Raw genomic sequence first — 16,976 nt, 5'->3', positions numbered from 1 at the left:
CGTTGTCTATGAACCGTCCGGGTTTCTCCGGACAATAAAATCTGATAACCCTACTACTACATTGTTCCTGTGTGATGCTTCAACTTATGTTCATTAAGACTGAACCTAAGTTCCATTCTGTGGAAACGTTTTTTTCATCAAAACAATGCAGGTAGTTTTGAAAATGTACAACTATGTATGTTGTTGGTTACACTGGCCTAAATATTTCCCAGATATGCCGCCCTGAAAATTCAGGCTAAAGTATGTGAGTCTTGGATCCTGATATTGTAGACGTGGTTAAGATCTGATTCTAGCCCTTTGATTGGCTGATGCCTCAATACTTGATTCCTCCTTGGGTTCTAATTTTGGCTTTGCCACAAATTCTCTCTATCACCTTGGTAAGTAATTTTCTCCCAGTGCCATTAAGAAAAGATACTAAAGCATACCTACACAGACAGAAAAGGATATAAGCTTTATTGAAGTGGGAGAGGTGCTTTTTATAAGTTCTAAAACCAAGTCAACATCAGTCAACTTGACTTTCATTCCAGAAGAATTATTGCAAACAATTACGAAAGAGATGGTTAAGCATTATAGACCCAGGAGAGAATTAGCAGCAATCCACATGGGTTCTGAAGTGAGAAGCCCTGTAATCCAGCTTCTCAGTTTCTTTAGCAATGTGAGCATATTTAGAGTCACAGGAAACATTTGTCTGGGCTTTCTCTAAGCCCTTTGATACACTACTATATGAAAGACCATAAAGAATATAAGGGCTGGGCTCCAGTTTTAATTCTAGGATCACCACTGACGGTTTTATACCTTACACAGGCCTCTGCCTCAGTTCAGATTCTACGATTCAAAGAGTATAAGAAGTGTAATAGCTGCTTTACGAAAGCAATCACCACCAATCAAAACATATCTGGCTACAAAAAAGGACAAAGCCTTCAATCTACCATACACTGACCATGCTGTCCACATTATCTGCCCCAATCCAAGTAACACTCCAGATCCTTCACTTCTTTTCTTGCAAATGTCCCTCACTGTAGTACACAGGTGTCAAAGTCCCTCCTCGAGGGCCGCAATCCAGTCAGGTTTTCAGGATTTCCCCAATGAATATGCATGAGATCTATTTGCATGCACTGCTTTCAATGCATATTCATTGGGGAAATCCTGAAAACCCAACTGGATTGCGGCCCTCGAGGAGGGACTTTGACACCCCTGCTGTAGTACCACAGGGATCATAACCAGACCCACATTACTCCCCCCTACCCCCCCCCCCCCACCAATAACACAATTTCTATTTTTGTGTATTCAAAACTCTGGAACAGCAGACAATCCTTGAATCAAATATGCCACTATCTTGTTCCAACCCTTCCCCCCAAGGGGACAAACAACTGCATATCATCTACTTCAGTGGTTCCCAACCCTGTCCTGGAGGAACACCAGGCCAATTGGGTTTTCAGGCTAGCCCTAATGAATATGCATGAAGCAAATTTGCATGCCTATCACTTCCATCATATGCAAATCTCTCTCATGCATATTCATTAGGGCTAGCCTGAAAACCCGATTGGCCTGGTGTTCCTCCAGGACAGGGTTAGGAATCACTGATCTACTTAAATGTATCTTTTAGAACCCAGCTTTTGGAAAATATATTCAACAGTAAGGGTGATAAACACAATTCAAAGGGAAAGTACATATTCATACTTTCCCTCTGAGCACCAGTGCAATATCCACAGGTAGCAATACTTATGGACCTTGCACCTGTCCACACAGTTCTGAAATTTGGATATCTTCATATATCGCTGTACTCACATCACTCGCTATGGAGCTCATTTCCAAAAACGAAAACTGTCCAAAAAAATGGCATAATGTGGCATCCTACACTTGCTGAATGCTACTCATAATATTATGTACCACTTTTTTGACTCATCAATTCCGGTCCTCGAGAGCCGGAGCCAGGTCAGGTTTTCAGGATATCCACAATAAATATGCATGAGATAGATTTGCACCTCAAGGAGGCAGTTCATGCAAATCCATCTCATACATATTCATTGTGGATATCATGAAAACCTGACCTGGCTCCGGCTCTCGAGGACTGGAATTGCCTACCCCTGATTTAGTGGAATATATTGAGCTTCTTATGGACTCCTGATGCAGGTGATTTAGCTGAAACAAACCTCATCTCAGGTCCCTGTTCTACTATTGTTCTATTTATGCATGTGTTGGACTTTGATTAAAATTTATTTACCAGCTTGCTCACTTGGTCATCTTGGGGGGAGGGGGGGTTGTTTTGTTTGGTTGTTGTTTTTCATGAACAATTGGTGCAGAGTTTTTTTCTCCTTTTCTTTGTACTTCATCTGACAAATCTGCCATGTATACCCAAATTATTCTTATCCCAAGTTATTGTAAGATGTGTTCATTTGAGTAAAAGGGGCAAGTCCTAGAATACTACACAGGTGAAGTATGGATAATCTCCTCCTTCTGCTTGTTTCACATATCCCCCCTCTACACCCACCAGGCCTGCTCACTGTGGCTGTTACATTTTTTTTTCTTCCAGTATCTAATTCCTGAATATGATCATCCTTTCAATTCTTGATATGTTTCATCCCAGCAGTATCTATTTATCTTAGTTGGGAAAAGGGAGGTGGTGGGGGATCCATCAAATGCATCTGGCTTAGAATGTCTACAATAACAATTTCAAAGTATACAAACTCTGCAGAGAACAAAGCATTGTTGTGGAGAGGGAGGGAGGACAATCCTGAATTTTGAGAAGTCAGCTTGGCAAAAGAACTGCATTTCTCAGTGAGAAGCTCATATCAGATCTCATGGTGAGAGGAAATAAGGAGGAATATGAACAACCTGGAAGACAGGGAAGCAGTAGAAATTTTGGAAGGGGAGTAGGGCAGAGCAATTTTTTGATCAAAGAAAATGGTATCCCTTGGAATGACCCTGGCTATTTGTCTATCTAATTTCAATAGAAATGCTGCTTTCCTTCAACCTCCATCCTAGAAGACTCCAACATGTATTAGCATCAGTGATTGCCATTATCTCCTAGCAGAGAAACTCCAAACAATGTGGCCACCTCTCATTCTACAAATCCCAGTACAAGCACCACCAGTTAGAATGGTTTGAACTAGAGAATGACACGGTGAAAAAATTGGTCCCCGTCACCGCCCCGTCCCCGTCTCACCATCCCCGTCACCACCCCGTCCCCGTCTCACCATCCCCGTCACCGCCCCGTCCCCGTCTCACCATCCTCTTCACCGCCCCGTCACCGCCACTGCCAACCCATTCACCGCCCCGTCACCGCCACTGCAATCCCATTCACTTTTCTTTATTTACGTATAAAGGAAACATTCTTTAAAACTTTAAAACTTTAAAACTTAGTTAAATATTAGTTAATAACTATACAAAAACAAAACACGCAGAGAAAAAATTAATTAATATAAATTCTCAAAACTGACACATTTTGATCACTAAATTTAAAATAGTTATTTTTCATACAGTTTTTCAATCACTAATCTTCCACCACCCCTGGGGCTAGCAATGCAAAAACAAACACGACATGTACTTTAAATGTACCTAATCGCGGCAAAGATCTCCCTGCCGTGATTAGCATAGTGACCGCGGCTACGGCTGCAAGTCTCTCCTCCCCCCAGCGATCACGGCAGGAGGGCACCCAACCCCTCCTGTAGACCCCCCCCCCACAGCCCTCCCGACAATCGCAGCAGAAGGGTACCCAACCCCTCCTGCCGGTCCTCCCAATGGCCTCCCCTAAGATCGCCGGCAGGAGGGTACCCAACCCCTCCTGCTGGACCCCCCCCCCCCCAACGAACCCTCCCACCCCGGAACCCCCTTAGTCTTACTTTCCAAGTTGGACCGGACGGCTCCTCACACGTATGGCCAGCAGGCTTGCCTCCGTCCAAATGAGGCGGGCCCGCCCCTACCCTGCCCAACCCACAGGATCCTAGGGCCTGATTGGTCTAGGCACCTAAAGCCACTCCCGCTATAGGAGGGGCCTTAGGTGCTTGGGCCAATCAGGCCCTAGGATCCTGTGGGTTAGGCAGGGGAGGGGAGGGGCGGGCCCGCCTCATTTGGACGGAGGCAGGCCTGCTGGCCAGACGAGCGAGGAGTTGTCCGGTCCAACTTGGAAAGTAAGACTAAGGGGGTTCCGGGGTGGGAGGGTTCGTTGGGGGGGGGTCCAGCAGGAGGGGTTGGGTACCCTCCTGCCGGCGATCTTAGGGGAGGCCATTGGGAGGCAGGGGAGGGGAGGGGCGGGCCCGCCTCATTTGGATGGAGGCAGGCCTGCTGGCCAGACGAGCGAGGAGCTGTCCGGTCCAACTTGGAAAGTAAGACTAAGGGGGTTCCGGGGTGGGAGGGTTCGTTGGGGGGGGGGTCCAGCAGGAGGGGTTGGGTACCCTCCTGCCGGCGATCTTAGGGGAGGCCATTGGGAGGCAGGGGAGGGGAGGGGCGGGCCCGCCTCATTTGGACGGAGGCAGGCCTGCTGGCCAGACGAGCGAGGAGCTGTCCGGTCCAACTTGGAAAGTAAGACTAAGGGGGTTCCGGGGTGGGAGGGTTCGTTGGGGGGGGTCCAGCAGGAGGGGTTGGGTACCCTCCTGCCGGCGATCTTAGGGGAGGCCATTGGGAGGACCGGCAGGAGGGGTTGGGTACCCTTCTGCTGCGATTGGCAGGAAGGGTTGATCTGACAAATGAGGAGCACGGTGAAACACAGGTAAATAGCGGTTCCTAGAAGGGGGTACATTGGCCCGCGGGGACAAACCTGTTCACCGTTTCCGCGTTCGGTGAATGGCCTTGTCCCCGTCACCGCAGCGACTGCTAGTTTTCTTCCCCGTTTTCGGCGGTGACCCGCGGCTTAAATGCGGTGGCCGCGGGTAAATCGTCACCGTGTCATTCTCTAGTTTGAACCACAGCCTCAGCATCCTGAGGTTGTGGTTTCAAATCCCATGCTGCTCCTTGTGACCCTGGGCAAGTCACTTAATCCCTCATTGCTCCGGGTACATTAGGTAGAGTGGAGCCCACCGGGACAGATAGGGAAAAATGCTTGCATACCTGAATGTAAATCACGTAGAAGGGCATAATCAAAAGAAACGTCTAAGTCTGATTTGGATGTAAGGCGCTAGTCGCTCAAAGTCAGCAGAAGCAAAATGTCCATTCCCGACCAAAAATTTGACCAAGTCCCAAACGCCCAGAACAAGACCTTTTAGACATGGGATACCAACTCCCTCCTGCCGGACACCCCCAACTCCCCAACATCATTGTCAGGAGGGATACCTAATCCCTTCTGCTAGACCCACCCCCCACCCCTTGAAATGTATGCCCCCCCAACCCCACCAATACCTTTTTTAGTTGGCCTGCCGACAGGCTCACCTTCACAGAATAGGGAGCCTTCCCCTTCCTGGTGCATCATGGGATATACCGGAGCGTGGCCTAAGACCCTGATTGGCCCAGGCGCCTAATGCCTCTCCCATAGGTCTCGGCCAAACTGAATTTTGGGCCTCTCTGCCAATGTATTCTAGGATGTACTGGGAGTGGCCTAAGATTCCGATTGGCCAGATCCCTTAGGCCCAGTCCCTCCAGCCAATGATCTTTTGGGGGGGTTCTGACAGGAGGGAGTGGGCATTCCTCCTGCATGGATGTCTGGGGTGGGATGGTTCTGGCAGGAGGGAATGGGCATCCCTCCTGCTGGGCGGATGTCTCGGCGATGTGGTGGCAGGAAGAATTCAGCACTTCTCCTGCAGAGGACATTCAGGGGTGGGGGGGTGGCTTCAAGGGTTCTGGCAGGAGGGACTAGGCATCCCTCCTGCCAGTAGTCTTCGCAAGGGGTGGTGGGATTCCCTTGCCATGATCATCTCAGCGGCAACCCGACCTATATAGATTCTGGCCCCTAGACCTAGTTTTACATAATCTAAATCACAATGTATAAGGCAACCTCGTAAAACTTTCAATTATCCTACAGTACGACTAAGTCTAGGTCAGCCCACATCCTGCCCAAATCCCGCCCTCACCACTCCTTCAAAAATGCCCCTTTCAGCTCAGCACACAGCGGCATTCAGAGGCCTAAAAAGTCTCTGGATATGTCTAAAAATCCATTTTGATTATCGACACTTGGACGACCTGTCTTTTAGGTCGTCCAAATACTGACTTGGGTGAGTTTTTAGACATATTTTTGTTTCATGAGTCCCTTAGGCTATAAGTGGTATATAAATACTAAAAATAAATAAATTCCCTCTTACCCCATAAAAGACCAATTGTATCATTATTATTCTTTCTGAGCCTAGTCATAGCTCTTCCTGTCCCACTAGAGCCTGGTTACAGCCCAGTTTTAACCAAATTACATTCCTTTCTAACACAGCCACAGTCCTTTTTGCCCTGTCTTGGCTCAGCGTGCTCGTTGATCCTATATACAAAATCCACTGGCTTACCTTGGTGTGAAGTTTTGCAAATTGCTTGTCATCTAGCAGATTCTGAGTATATACCCGCCTCTTATACCGGAACTGTAAGATAAAAAGAGACACAGGGATGAAATAGAAGAATTGAGGCCCCTAAAATTATCACATTCTGTGCCGAGCTCTATCTTTATGGAGAGGATGCGGTATATAAACTTAAGGTTTAGTTTAGTTTTGTTTATAGAGCTTGAAGACATCTAGATACAGAAATCAGGGACCCGCTCTCAGTTAAGGACTATCTATCTATATTTATTAATTTATTTGGATTTATGAACAGCATTTATAAAGAGATTCACCCAAAGTGGTTTTAGGTCAATATTCAAATGTTACAGTCAGCATTTCTTTTAATAAGCCAGCTGCATGTTAAAAATTTTTCCAGCTAACACATGTCAAATCGGCTTTGGGAGGACAAAAGGGATTGAGAAATGTGTGTGTGTGGGGGGGGGAGGAAGTGAGATCTAGGTCTAGGCATTAAGGGAGGGGGGAATGGAGGAATACTTTAGGAGGATAGGGGTTTGTTGGCTACTTGAAGACATTTGTGTGGTTTTCTAGGTCTGACATTGACATCTGTTTTACAAATTAACATTGGCATTTTGTATACAAGCAACTGATATATCAGTATAAAGAGATTATGTTCTTACCTTGATAATATCTTTTCCATTAGATAGATGAGGCATTCTAGACATGTGGGTTATCTTCCAATGGCCGCGTGCCATATGCAGAAGGAATTCACTACAGATTTTTTTTCTGCGACTCTCCTCTACTTCACTGGGAACTCTAGCACCACCTGTAGTTAGTACACAAGCATAAAGAGCTCCAAGGAAAGTACATGAAGTAGGGGCCCCAATGGGAACATTCCCAAAATCAACTCCAAAACAGCTAACAAAGGCATCAAAAGAGCTCAGGAAAGACCCCTACATGCACATAAACATATTTACAGAATTCTCCAAAACCCCAAAGGGTTGACTGGCATCCAAAAACAACTTGGAGAAGCATAAACAGAATGAGACAGTAGGCAGGTGCATGAAGGACAGGATGAGAGCCTACAATGGTCTCACCTACCTATTGGAAAGCACAGTACTTACTGTAACAGGTGTTATCCAGGTACAGCAGGCAGCTATTCTCACATGTGGGTGACGTCATCCACGGAGCCCGGATACAGACAGTCTCGCAAGCAAACTTGCTTGAAGAAACTCAGAAGGTTCGAGTCTGCTGCACCGCACATGCACGAGTGCCTTCCCACCCAGTACAGGGTGCATCTCCTCAGTTCAGATAGCTAGCAGAGAAGCCAACCAGGGTAGGTGGGTGGGTTGTGAGAATAGCTGCCTGCTGTCCCTGGATAACACCTGTTACGGTAAGTAACTGTGCTTTATCCCAGGACAAGCAGGCAGCCTATTCTCACATGTGAGTGTCCTCCAAGCTAACCAGAATGGGATGGTGGGAGTGTTGACAACTTAGGAGAATAAATTTTGTAATACTCTCTGGCCAAAATGGCCATTCCATCTGGAGAAAACATCCAGATAATAATGAGAGGTGAAAGTATGAACCGAGGACCAGGTGGCAGCCTTGCAAATTTCCTCAATAGGAGTGCATCTGAGGAAAGCTACTGAAGCTGCCATGGCTCTGACTTTGTGGGCTGTGACTCGACTCTGTAGATGCAGTCCAGCCTGAGCATAGCAGAAAGAGATACAAGCAGCCAGTTGGAGATGGTTCGCTTAGAAATCAGATGTTCCAACTTGGTCAGATCGAAGGAGACAAAAAATTGAGGAGCAGATCTGTGTGGTTTGGTGCGTTCTAAGTAGAAGGCCAAAGCACGTGTACAGTCCAGGGTATGAAGAGCTGATTCTCCAAGATGAGAATGAGGCCTTGGAAAAAAACACTGGAAATACAATGGATTGATTGAGATGAAATTCTGAAACCACTTTAGGTAAGAATTTAGGATGAGTACGGAGGACCACCTTGTCATGATGGAAAACTGTGAAAGGTGGATCAGCAACTAAAGCTTGCAGCTCACAGACTCTTCGAGCAGATGTGAGGGCAATGAGAAACACTACTTTCCAAGTGAGGTATTTCAGATGAGCCGTATCCATTGGTTCAAAAAGAGGCTTCATCAATTGAGCAAGAACAACACTGAGATCCCAAACCACTGGAGACGGTTTGAGAGGAGGTTTGACATTGAAAAGTCCTTTCATAAATCTGAAAACCACAGGATGAACAGAAAGGGGTTTCCCTTCGATAGGCTGATGGAAAGCAGCAATTGCACTAAGATGGACTCGAATGGATGTAGACTTGAAGCCAGAGGTAGATAAGTGCAGAAGATAATCCAAGATGGAAGACAAGGAGGTATCTTGAGGCTCCCTGTCATGAGAGATGCACCACCTAGAAAATCTAGTCCATTTTTGGTGGTAGCATTGTCTATTGGCAGGCTTTCAGGAAGCCTCTAAAATAGAAGGAAAGATAGACACAAAGTCGAAGCCTGCAGGCTGAGGTTGTGCAACAGGCCCCGCCAGTCAGTCGACAAAAAAATTCAAGGTTTTTAAAAAAAATAAAACTGACACGGTAATAAATAAATAAAACACGAGCCCGGGTGAGAGAAGGCACGAAGTGAACTAAGTTCAGTGCAGAGTGTCAAAGATGAACTTCTCGACTCCGTGAAAAACTGAGAAACAAGGAGACGCGCCCTGTGCTGGGCGGGAAGGCACTCACGCATGCACGGTGCGGCAGACTCAAACCTTCTGAGTTTTTTTCAAGCAAGTCTGCTTGCAAGGCTGTCCGCATCCGGGCTCTGTGGATGACGTCACCCACATGTGAGAATAGCTGCCTGCTTGTCCTGGGATAAAAGATATTATCATAATCTCTTTTTTCCAGTACAATAGGTGAGACATTCTAGACATGTGGGACATACAAAAGCAGTCCCAAAGAGCTAGGGTGAGCTGACTGTGCTGGCCCTGAAGACTGAGGACCCGAAGGCAGAGTCCTGTCTTGCCGCCATATCCACTCAGTAAAATTTAGTGAATGTATGCATAGTGGACCATGTTGCTGCCCTTACAAATCTCCTCTGGAAAGACTGTTCTAGCTTCGGCCTATGAAGAAGCCACACTTCTGGTAGAATGCACCTTTACAGATATGGGGAAACTGTTTCCCAAAAAGAATGCAGGCTGACAAAATGGCCTTTCAGAACCATCTGGAAATAGTGGCCTTGGAAGCAGGAATGCCCTGCTTAGAAGAATGAGTCAGCACAAATAGATGTCCAGAGAGACAAAACTCATTAGTAACCTTCAGATAACGCGGGAGAACCCTGCACACATCCAATTTTTTCAAGATGCGATCCTGCATCTTTGAGCCATAAAGCTGAAAAACAGGGAAACACACCTCCTAATTAACATGGAAAGCTGGAACTACCTTTGGCAGAAAAGAGGGGACTATATGCAAGGAAATCCTAGTATCTGAGACCTGCAGAAAGGGCTCTCGACATGAAAGAACCTGGAGTTCCAAGACACATCTCGCAGAAGTAACGGCGACCAGAAAAACAGTCTTGAGCATCAAATCTGTTTCTCAGAGGCTCAAAAGGAGCCTTGGTAAGGCCAGACAGAAGTTCAGATCCCAAGAAGGGAACAGAGGCTTGATAGGAGGACTAACATGAAAAGCACCCTTCAGAAATCTGGCGATGTCAGGATGAGAAGCAAGTGAGGAAGTATGATCCCGCACTCGGAAACAAGAGAGACCAGCAGCTTTGACCTGAAGGGACGCTTTGGTAAGGCCTTTATCAAGACCCCCCTTGGAGGAAGGCTAGAACCACCAAAATCAGAGCAGTATACAGTTCTACCTTCTCCTGGTCGCACCAATGTTGGAAAGTTTTTCAAGCCTTAGCGTAGTCAACTTCTTAGACTTGAGCAGAGTAGCAATGAATACATCAGTAAAATCTTTGTGCACTAAGGCTGTGTGCTCAATAGCCATACTGTATGAACAAAGTGATTTGGATCCTCCATGCAGACTGGACCCTGCATAAGAATATCTGGATGTGCGTGGAACTGCAGGCCATGACAGAGGCCAACACAGAGGCATCAGATCTGCATATCACGGTCTGCGAGGCCAGTCCGGAACCACCAGAATGACCCAGCCCTGATGGGCCACAATCCTCCAAATAACTTGGCCGATCATGGGTCAGGGAGGAAAAACACAGATGCCTCCCTGTGGCCACAACTGAACCAGAGCCTGGAATGCGCTCCCGAGAGAGGTGGTGGAGAGTAAAACTGTGACTGAGAAGCGTGAGATGAACACAGAGGATCTAGAATCAGAAAATAATATTAAATATTGAACTAAGGCCAGTACTGGGCAGACTTGCACGGTCTGTGTCTGTGTATGGCCGTTTGGTGGGGGTTGGGCTGGGGAGGGCTTCAGTGGCTGGGAGGGTGTAGATGGGCTGGAGTAGGTTTTAATGGAGATTTCAGCAGTTGGAACCCAAGCACAGTACCGGGTAGAGCTTTGGATTCTTGCCCAGAAATAGCTAAGAAAAAAATTAAAAAATTTTAATTGAATCAGGTTGGGCAGACTGGATGGACTATTCAGGTCTTTATCTGCTGTCATCTACTATGTTACTAGAGCGTCAAGACCCTCGTTTCCTGGTTCAGCTTTTCAACTGAAGAAGCGATCTTCTTTCCTGTTTTGTGCCATGGCCATGAGGTCAAAGTGAGCCCAACCCTAGTGCCGTATGATGACTTGGAACGCCGCTAAGGACAGCACCCAATCACCCAGATCCAGAGTTTGTCTGCTGAGAAAGTCTGCTTGAACATTGTCAACTCCTGTCACATGCACTGTTGAGAGAGCCTGGAGGTAACACTCTGCCCAGTGAAAGAGCAGGCATGCTTCCAAAGCCAGAGATGCACTCTTTGTACCTCCTTGGCGATTGACATAGGCCACCACTGTCACATTGTCAGAGAAGACCCTGACTGCTTGGCTCTGCAGAGTCATCTGCAATCGCATCAAAGACAAATGAATGGTCCTCAGCTCCAACCAGCTGATGAACCATTTCTTCTGAGAAGGGGTCCAATACCACTGAATGGGACAATAATTGCAATGGGCTTCCCAGCCCCGAAGGCTGGCACCCATCATCACAATGACTCAGTAAGCAATCAGCAGTGGCATGCCTATGGAAAGAGACTGCGGAAGGAGCCACCAATTCATGCTGGCTCTGGCCTCCAAAGTCCAAGCAAGAGAGGTCTGTAACATATCCTTGTGCGGAGCCCAGCAGGAGAGCAACGCATATTGTGGAGGATGCATGTTCGCCCTCGCTCACAGCACTACATCCAGTGTGGCTGCCATACTTATAGAGCTGCCTTGTCCAGAAGAGAGGAAATCTGAGCACACAGCTTCTGTCTGCGTGCCTCTAGAAGTTAGATGCGTTCGTTGCCATGTCAAACGAGTGTGTGTTGCAGTGGTTAGAGCTACAGCCTTGGCACCCTAAGGTTGTGGGTTCAAATCCCACACTGCTCCTTGTGACTCTGGGTAAGTCACTTAATCCCCATTGCCACAGGTACATTATTTAGAGTGGTAGCCCACCAGGACAGTTAGGGAAAAATGTTTGAGTACTTGAATAATTTGTAATCCACATAGAATTGTAGGATATGTGAAATATAAATTATTAAAGAAAGAAAGAACACCCAGGTACTCCAGGGATTGTGTGGGTAACAAACAGCTCTTTCTGTAATTCATAAACCACCCAAGGTTCTCGAGTATTTGGATCACCTGACTCTAAGGAAATGAGGGGGCTCTGATCAGCCTGTCATCCAAGTACATGTGCACCCGCAAACCCATTTTCCTCAAGTGAGCTGCCACAACCACCATTACCTTGGTGAAGGTCCAAGGAGCTGTTGTGAGGCTGAATGGCCGAGTTGAGAATTGGTAATGATTTTCTAAGACATGAAACCACAGAAATTTGCAGTGAGCTGGAAAAATCAGGATGTGCAAGTAAGCCTCTGTAATATTCAGAGAGGCAAGGAACTCTCCCGGTGCCACTGCTGCTATGACAGACTTTACCGTCTCCATATGAAAGTGCAGAATTCTGAGAACCTCATTCGTGTGCATAAGATCCAAAATAGGCCTCCAATCGCTGGAGTCTTTCTTTGGCATGATAAAGTATATCAAGTATCTGCCGAACCCTAGAGTTCAGGCGGTACTGGCTCTATGGCCTGAACATTCAGCAATCTTTGCACAGTGGCTTACACACTGACTGCTTTGTCCAGGCACCCTGCAGGAGAGTCCACGAACTAATTTGTCAGAGACCGGGCAAATTCCAGATTGTAGCCTAATTGAATAATGTCCAGAACACACTGGTTGGATATAATGCGTTCCCAGGCATGCAGGAATGCTGAAAGTCTGTTCCCTGTCTGGAGAAGGGCATCCCTCAGCCTGGTGTCATTGCGCCTTTGTGGCAAAGGGAGCTGAACAGGTGGCAGAAGGCTGGGCCTGCCTAAGGTAACCATTTATTTTTTTCATCAAAAGGGGACATCTATTAATTGTCAGTCCTGCCCCCAATCCCGCCCTAGCCCTGCCCCAACCCTGCCATAGCCCCGCCCCCAATCCAGCCCCCAATTTCTTCCATTAATTTTTCATGTACACATATCTTCAGATTAATTCATAATGGTAACCTTAAAATTAAAAAAATCTACAAAGCACACTATACGCAGAGAAAATGTTAATTATCATTTATATTTGGGGGGTTTCAAAGATGTCAAGGCAAATGACTTTAAAATATGCAATGTCACCTCAGTAACTATAGAAAAATAGATAAATATAGTGCAAAATATAGACAGTAGATATAAATTCTCAAAACTGACACGTTTTGATCACTAAATTAAAAATAAAATCATTTTTCCTACCTTTGCTGTCTGGTGATTTCATGAGTCTCTGGGTGTGTTTCCTTCTGACTGTGTATCCTTTCTTTCATTTCTTTCTTTCTGCACTCAGGTCCAATAATTGTCCCTTTCTATTCCCTCCCTCCTTCCTTCCTATGTCCTTAGTGCCCCCAGTGCCTCCTTCCCATGTCCATAGTGCCCCAGTGCCTCTTTCCCATGTCCATAGTGCCCCCAGTGCCTGTCCTGTGTCCCTAGTGCCCCTAGTGCCTTTGTCCTGTGTCCCTAGTGCCCCCAATGCCTCCTTCCCATGTCTATAGTGCCCCAGTGCCTCCTTCCCATGTCCATAGTGCCCCCAGTGCCTGTCCTGTGTCCCTAGTGCCCCTAGTGCCTTTGTCCTGTGTCCCTAGTGCCCCCAGTGCCTCTGTCCTGTGTCCCTAGTGCCCCCAATGCCTCCTTCCCATGTCAATAGTGCCCCAGTGCCTCCTTCCCATGTCCATAGTGCCCCCAGTGCCTGTCCTGTGTCCCTAGTGCCCCCAATGCCTCCTTCCCATGTCCATAGTGCCCCCAGTGCCTGTACTGTGTCCCTAGTGCCCCCAGTGCCTCCTTCCCATCTCCATAGTGCTCCCAGTGCCTCCTTCCTATGTCTTCCCTTGCCTTTGTCCCTCCCCTGAAGCCAGCCTGCCTGCCTAACTCCTTCCCTCCCTCCAGTGCCTGATTCACCCTGCCCCCCCCCCCCCGCGATTCAACCCCCCCCTGCGGATTCAATCCCCCCGTGACTCAACATCCCCCCCCCGGATTCAAACACCCCCCCGGATTCAAACCGCCTGTCCGTCCGCCCGTGTACCACTGCTGCCTGCCAGTCTGCCTCCCTGCTGCGCCGATTCAAACCATGGGCAGCCGCCGCTGCTTCTTCCCTACGTCAATTTTGACGTCGGAGAGGAAGTTCGGGCCAGCCAGGCAGCGATTGGCTGGCCCGGAACGTCCTCTCCAACATCAAAATTGACATCGGGAAGAAGCAGCAGCGGCGGCCCTGGGTTAGAATCGGCGCGGCAGGGAGGGAACGTGATCGCCCGTCCTGGTGTCCCCGCGCACAGCTTCGGGACGCTGTCCCTGAAAATAGGACATTTCGGTGGCCCGAAGCAGTGGGTTGGGACAACGGGACAGTCGGTCCGAAAACGGGACTGTCCCGTTGAAAACGAGACGTATGGTCACCTTAGGCATGCCTGGAGCCAGAGAACTGCTGCCTGTAGTCCTGTGAAAACCTTTGATATGTGGCACTAGAATATGGGCAGGAGCGCCTAAAACCATGAAAATTAGAGCACCCTGAACCTCTAGAGGGCCAGGGTGTGCTATCAGGCAGGGTCATAGGGCGATGGTTCACCACCAAATTCCCTTTTAAAGGGAAGCCTAGCTTGAGTAGACATGGAGGTGGAATCACCAGACCACTGTTGAATCCAGAGCATTCTGTGAGCAGAAACTGAATACGCTGAGACTTTACCCAGGACCCACATAAGGTCATATAAGGCATCAGCAACATAATCCCCTCCAGCCACAAACTGAAGAGGGGGCTCCACAGCCTCATTTTCCAGTGTGGGTAGACAAGACAGACAATTGCAGGCAACAAAGGACGCCGCCGAAGCAGCTTTTATGCCTAAAACTGCTGCTTCAAAGAGTCTCCTGAGGACCACATCCACCCAGCGGTCTTGCATATTCTTGAGCACCACGCCACCCTCACTAGGAAGGGAAGTGCACTTAGTCACCTGCACTACCAAAGAGTCCCCCTTAGGCTGCCCAAGAAGCTGCTGGCACTCCTGCACCATAGGATAAAGACATTGTTCTTGCAACCCTACGAGCACCCTCTGGAGAGTCCCACTGCTCCGAGATCAGAATGCTCATATCAAGATGCCAGGAAAAGGAGGAAGACTGCAAGTGCACACCACATAGCCACAAAGAGGAAGTAGACGGAGCTGGCTGGGTGACTAAATTCATCTCCTGCATAGACTCCAAAATGAGGTCTGGCAAAGCTGCAGACTTAACTAAACACAGAACCATGAGATTGTTCCCTGATTTTAAAGCCTCTGAGGGATCCGGAGATCCGGCATACAGCCCCGGATCCCAAAGCATGGGAAGCGCAGCGCCTGAAATCAATGGGTCAGCAAGCTGGTCATCATCACAAATATCCCCCAGGTCAAGGTCAGCCTGCCCAAGAACAGCGGCTGACTGTGATGAGGTCGTGACCAAAGAATCAGTGCCAGCAAAGGACAAGTTCAAGGCAGAGTGGGAATGCGCAGGCAAAGTACAGCTGTTCTGAAGTGCATTCCACAGATATTTCATGAAATCCGCAGAAGCCTCTGGACCCTGGGGCACTGAGTAACCCTTAGATGAATTCACCTTGCGTTTCTTGGGCTGCGGAAGGTCCACGTCCTTCCGCACGGAACCTTCAGTCCTGCTGAACCCCCCACCCCCACCCCCCGAAAAAAAAAAAAAGAAGACTGCCACAATGGGCTAGCTGAGCATTTTGTCACCTGCTTAGTCAGGGGTGAGGCTCAGCTTTGCACTGCCACCTCCCCCGGTTGCGCTATACGGCATGTGGTGCAAAGATGCTCCTGAGGCACTAAATTTGCACAATCCTGGCAAGAATTTACATTAGGAGAGCCGGTAAGAACGAGCAAGCAACTCAAAACGTATTGGAGAGTGAAAGTTGAGATGCCCTGAAGAAACAGTTTTTACCGTGAAACATTGGCTATTATTTAAACATTACTTGTTTCCGTACAATGTAGAGGCAGCAGCTATCTCAGTCCTGCACTAATTGATTGTGGTATTTGCACATTCTCTTCAGAAGTTTTTTGCCGATGATGTGGGTGGAGGAGGTTTGAGCATTCATGCTCTGCCTAAACAAAAACCTGAGGCTTTTTCTTCTGTTGAGATAGTGCTATCAATTCAGATAGTGGAGCATTTAAACAAATTATTTATTATTTATTTTCCCCTAGTCCTAATCCTGTCTCCCTACCCCCACCCCCCACAACCCCCCAAAACAGCTGAAGCCCTGAGCCCTCACCCCTGTAAGCACCCAGGGCCTACCCTGAATATCTCTAATAATCTAGGCAGTCATATGGGCAGGAGCAATGCCTATTTGCTCTTGCCTGCTATGGGTCCAGCCTCAAAATGGCTGCTGCGATCTCTAGCACCAGCCTGGAGGTAACAGTATTGATGTGACAATGGTGGATAGGTGAGTGTATATTATACACTTAACTATATACCGCACTGTTATAACAGGCATAAATGAATGTGAGAAGAAAACTTACCTCTAGGTATGGCACTGGTGTTATAGAAGTGGGTGGATACTCCCTTAGTAGTCGCTCCTCATCCAGGAACTTTCCTGCTCGGCCATTGAAGGCTGGCTGGAAGAGCCCATAGTTCAGAACATCCTTCAGGCTATGATTTAATGTGCAGAGAATGCGTTGCTTGGAGACCCAGACAGGGGCATCAGGGTTCAATCTGAGACATTTCTATGTAGAAAATAGAGGGGGAGAGGGTAACAACAGCTAAAGAGAAGCCTTAAGTCACAGTATTGTCCAGCCTCTTGCAGAGTCGGAGTAGTAGGGCCTGCACCAATATATTAAAAGATTATTAATACAACTCACAATAGCAAACAGAAGCAGGTATTATAAATGGATAT

General features: G+C 47.7%; 1 protein-coding gene across 4 annotated transcripts in view; it reads right to left on the bottom strand.

Moving 5' to 3' along the window:
- Positions 1-16,976, bottom strand: part of SHANK3 (SH3 and multiple ankyrin repeat domains 3) — a 924,054-nt gene that overhangs the window by 582,824 nt on the left and 324,254 nt on the right. For all 4 annotated transcript variants that reach the window (XM_033958997.1, XM_033958999.1, XM_033958998.1 and 1 more), the window contains 2 exons: positions 16,603-16,806; positions 6,420-6,491 (listed from right to left, as the gene is read on the bottom strand). In XM_033958997.1, the coding sequence (XP_033814888.1) occupies positions 6,420-6,491; positions 16,603-16,806 (276 nt within the window). The remainder of the gene's footprint in view (positions 1-6,419; positions 6,492-16,602; positions 16,807-16,976) is intronic.

Source organism: Geotrypetes seraphini, chromosome 9 (genome assembly GCF_902459505.1).
Source record: "Geotrypetes seraphini chromosome 9, aGeoSer1.1, whole genome shotgun sequence".
NCBI classification, from domain to species: Eukaryota; Metazoa; Chordata; class Amphibia; order Gymnophiona; family Dermophiidae; genus Geotrypetes; species Geotrypetes seraphini.
The sequence above is the reverse complement of the archived record's forward strand: the minus strand, read 5'-3'. Positions and strand labels throughout refer to the sequence as shown.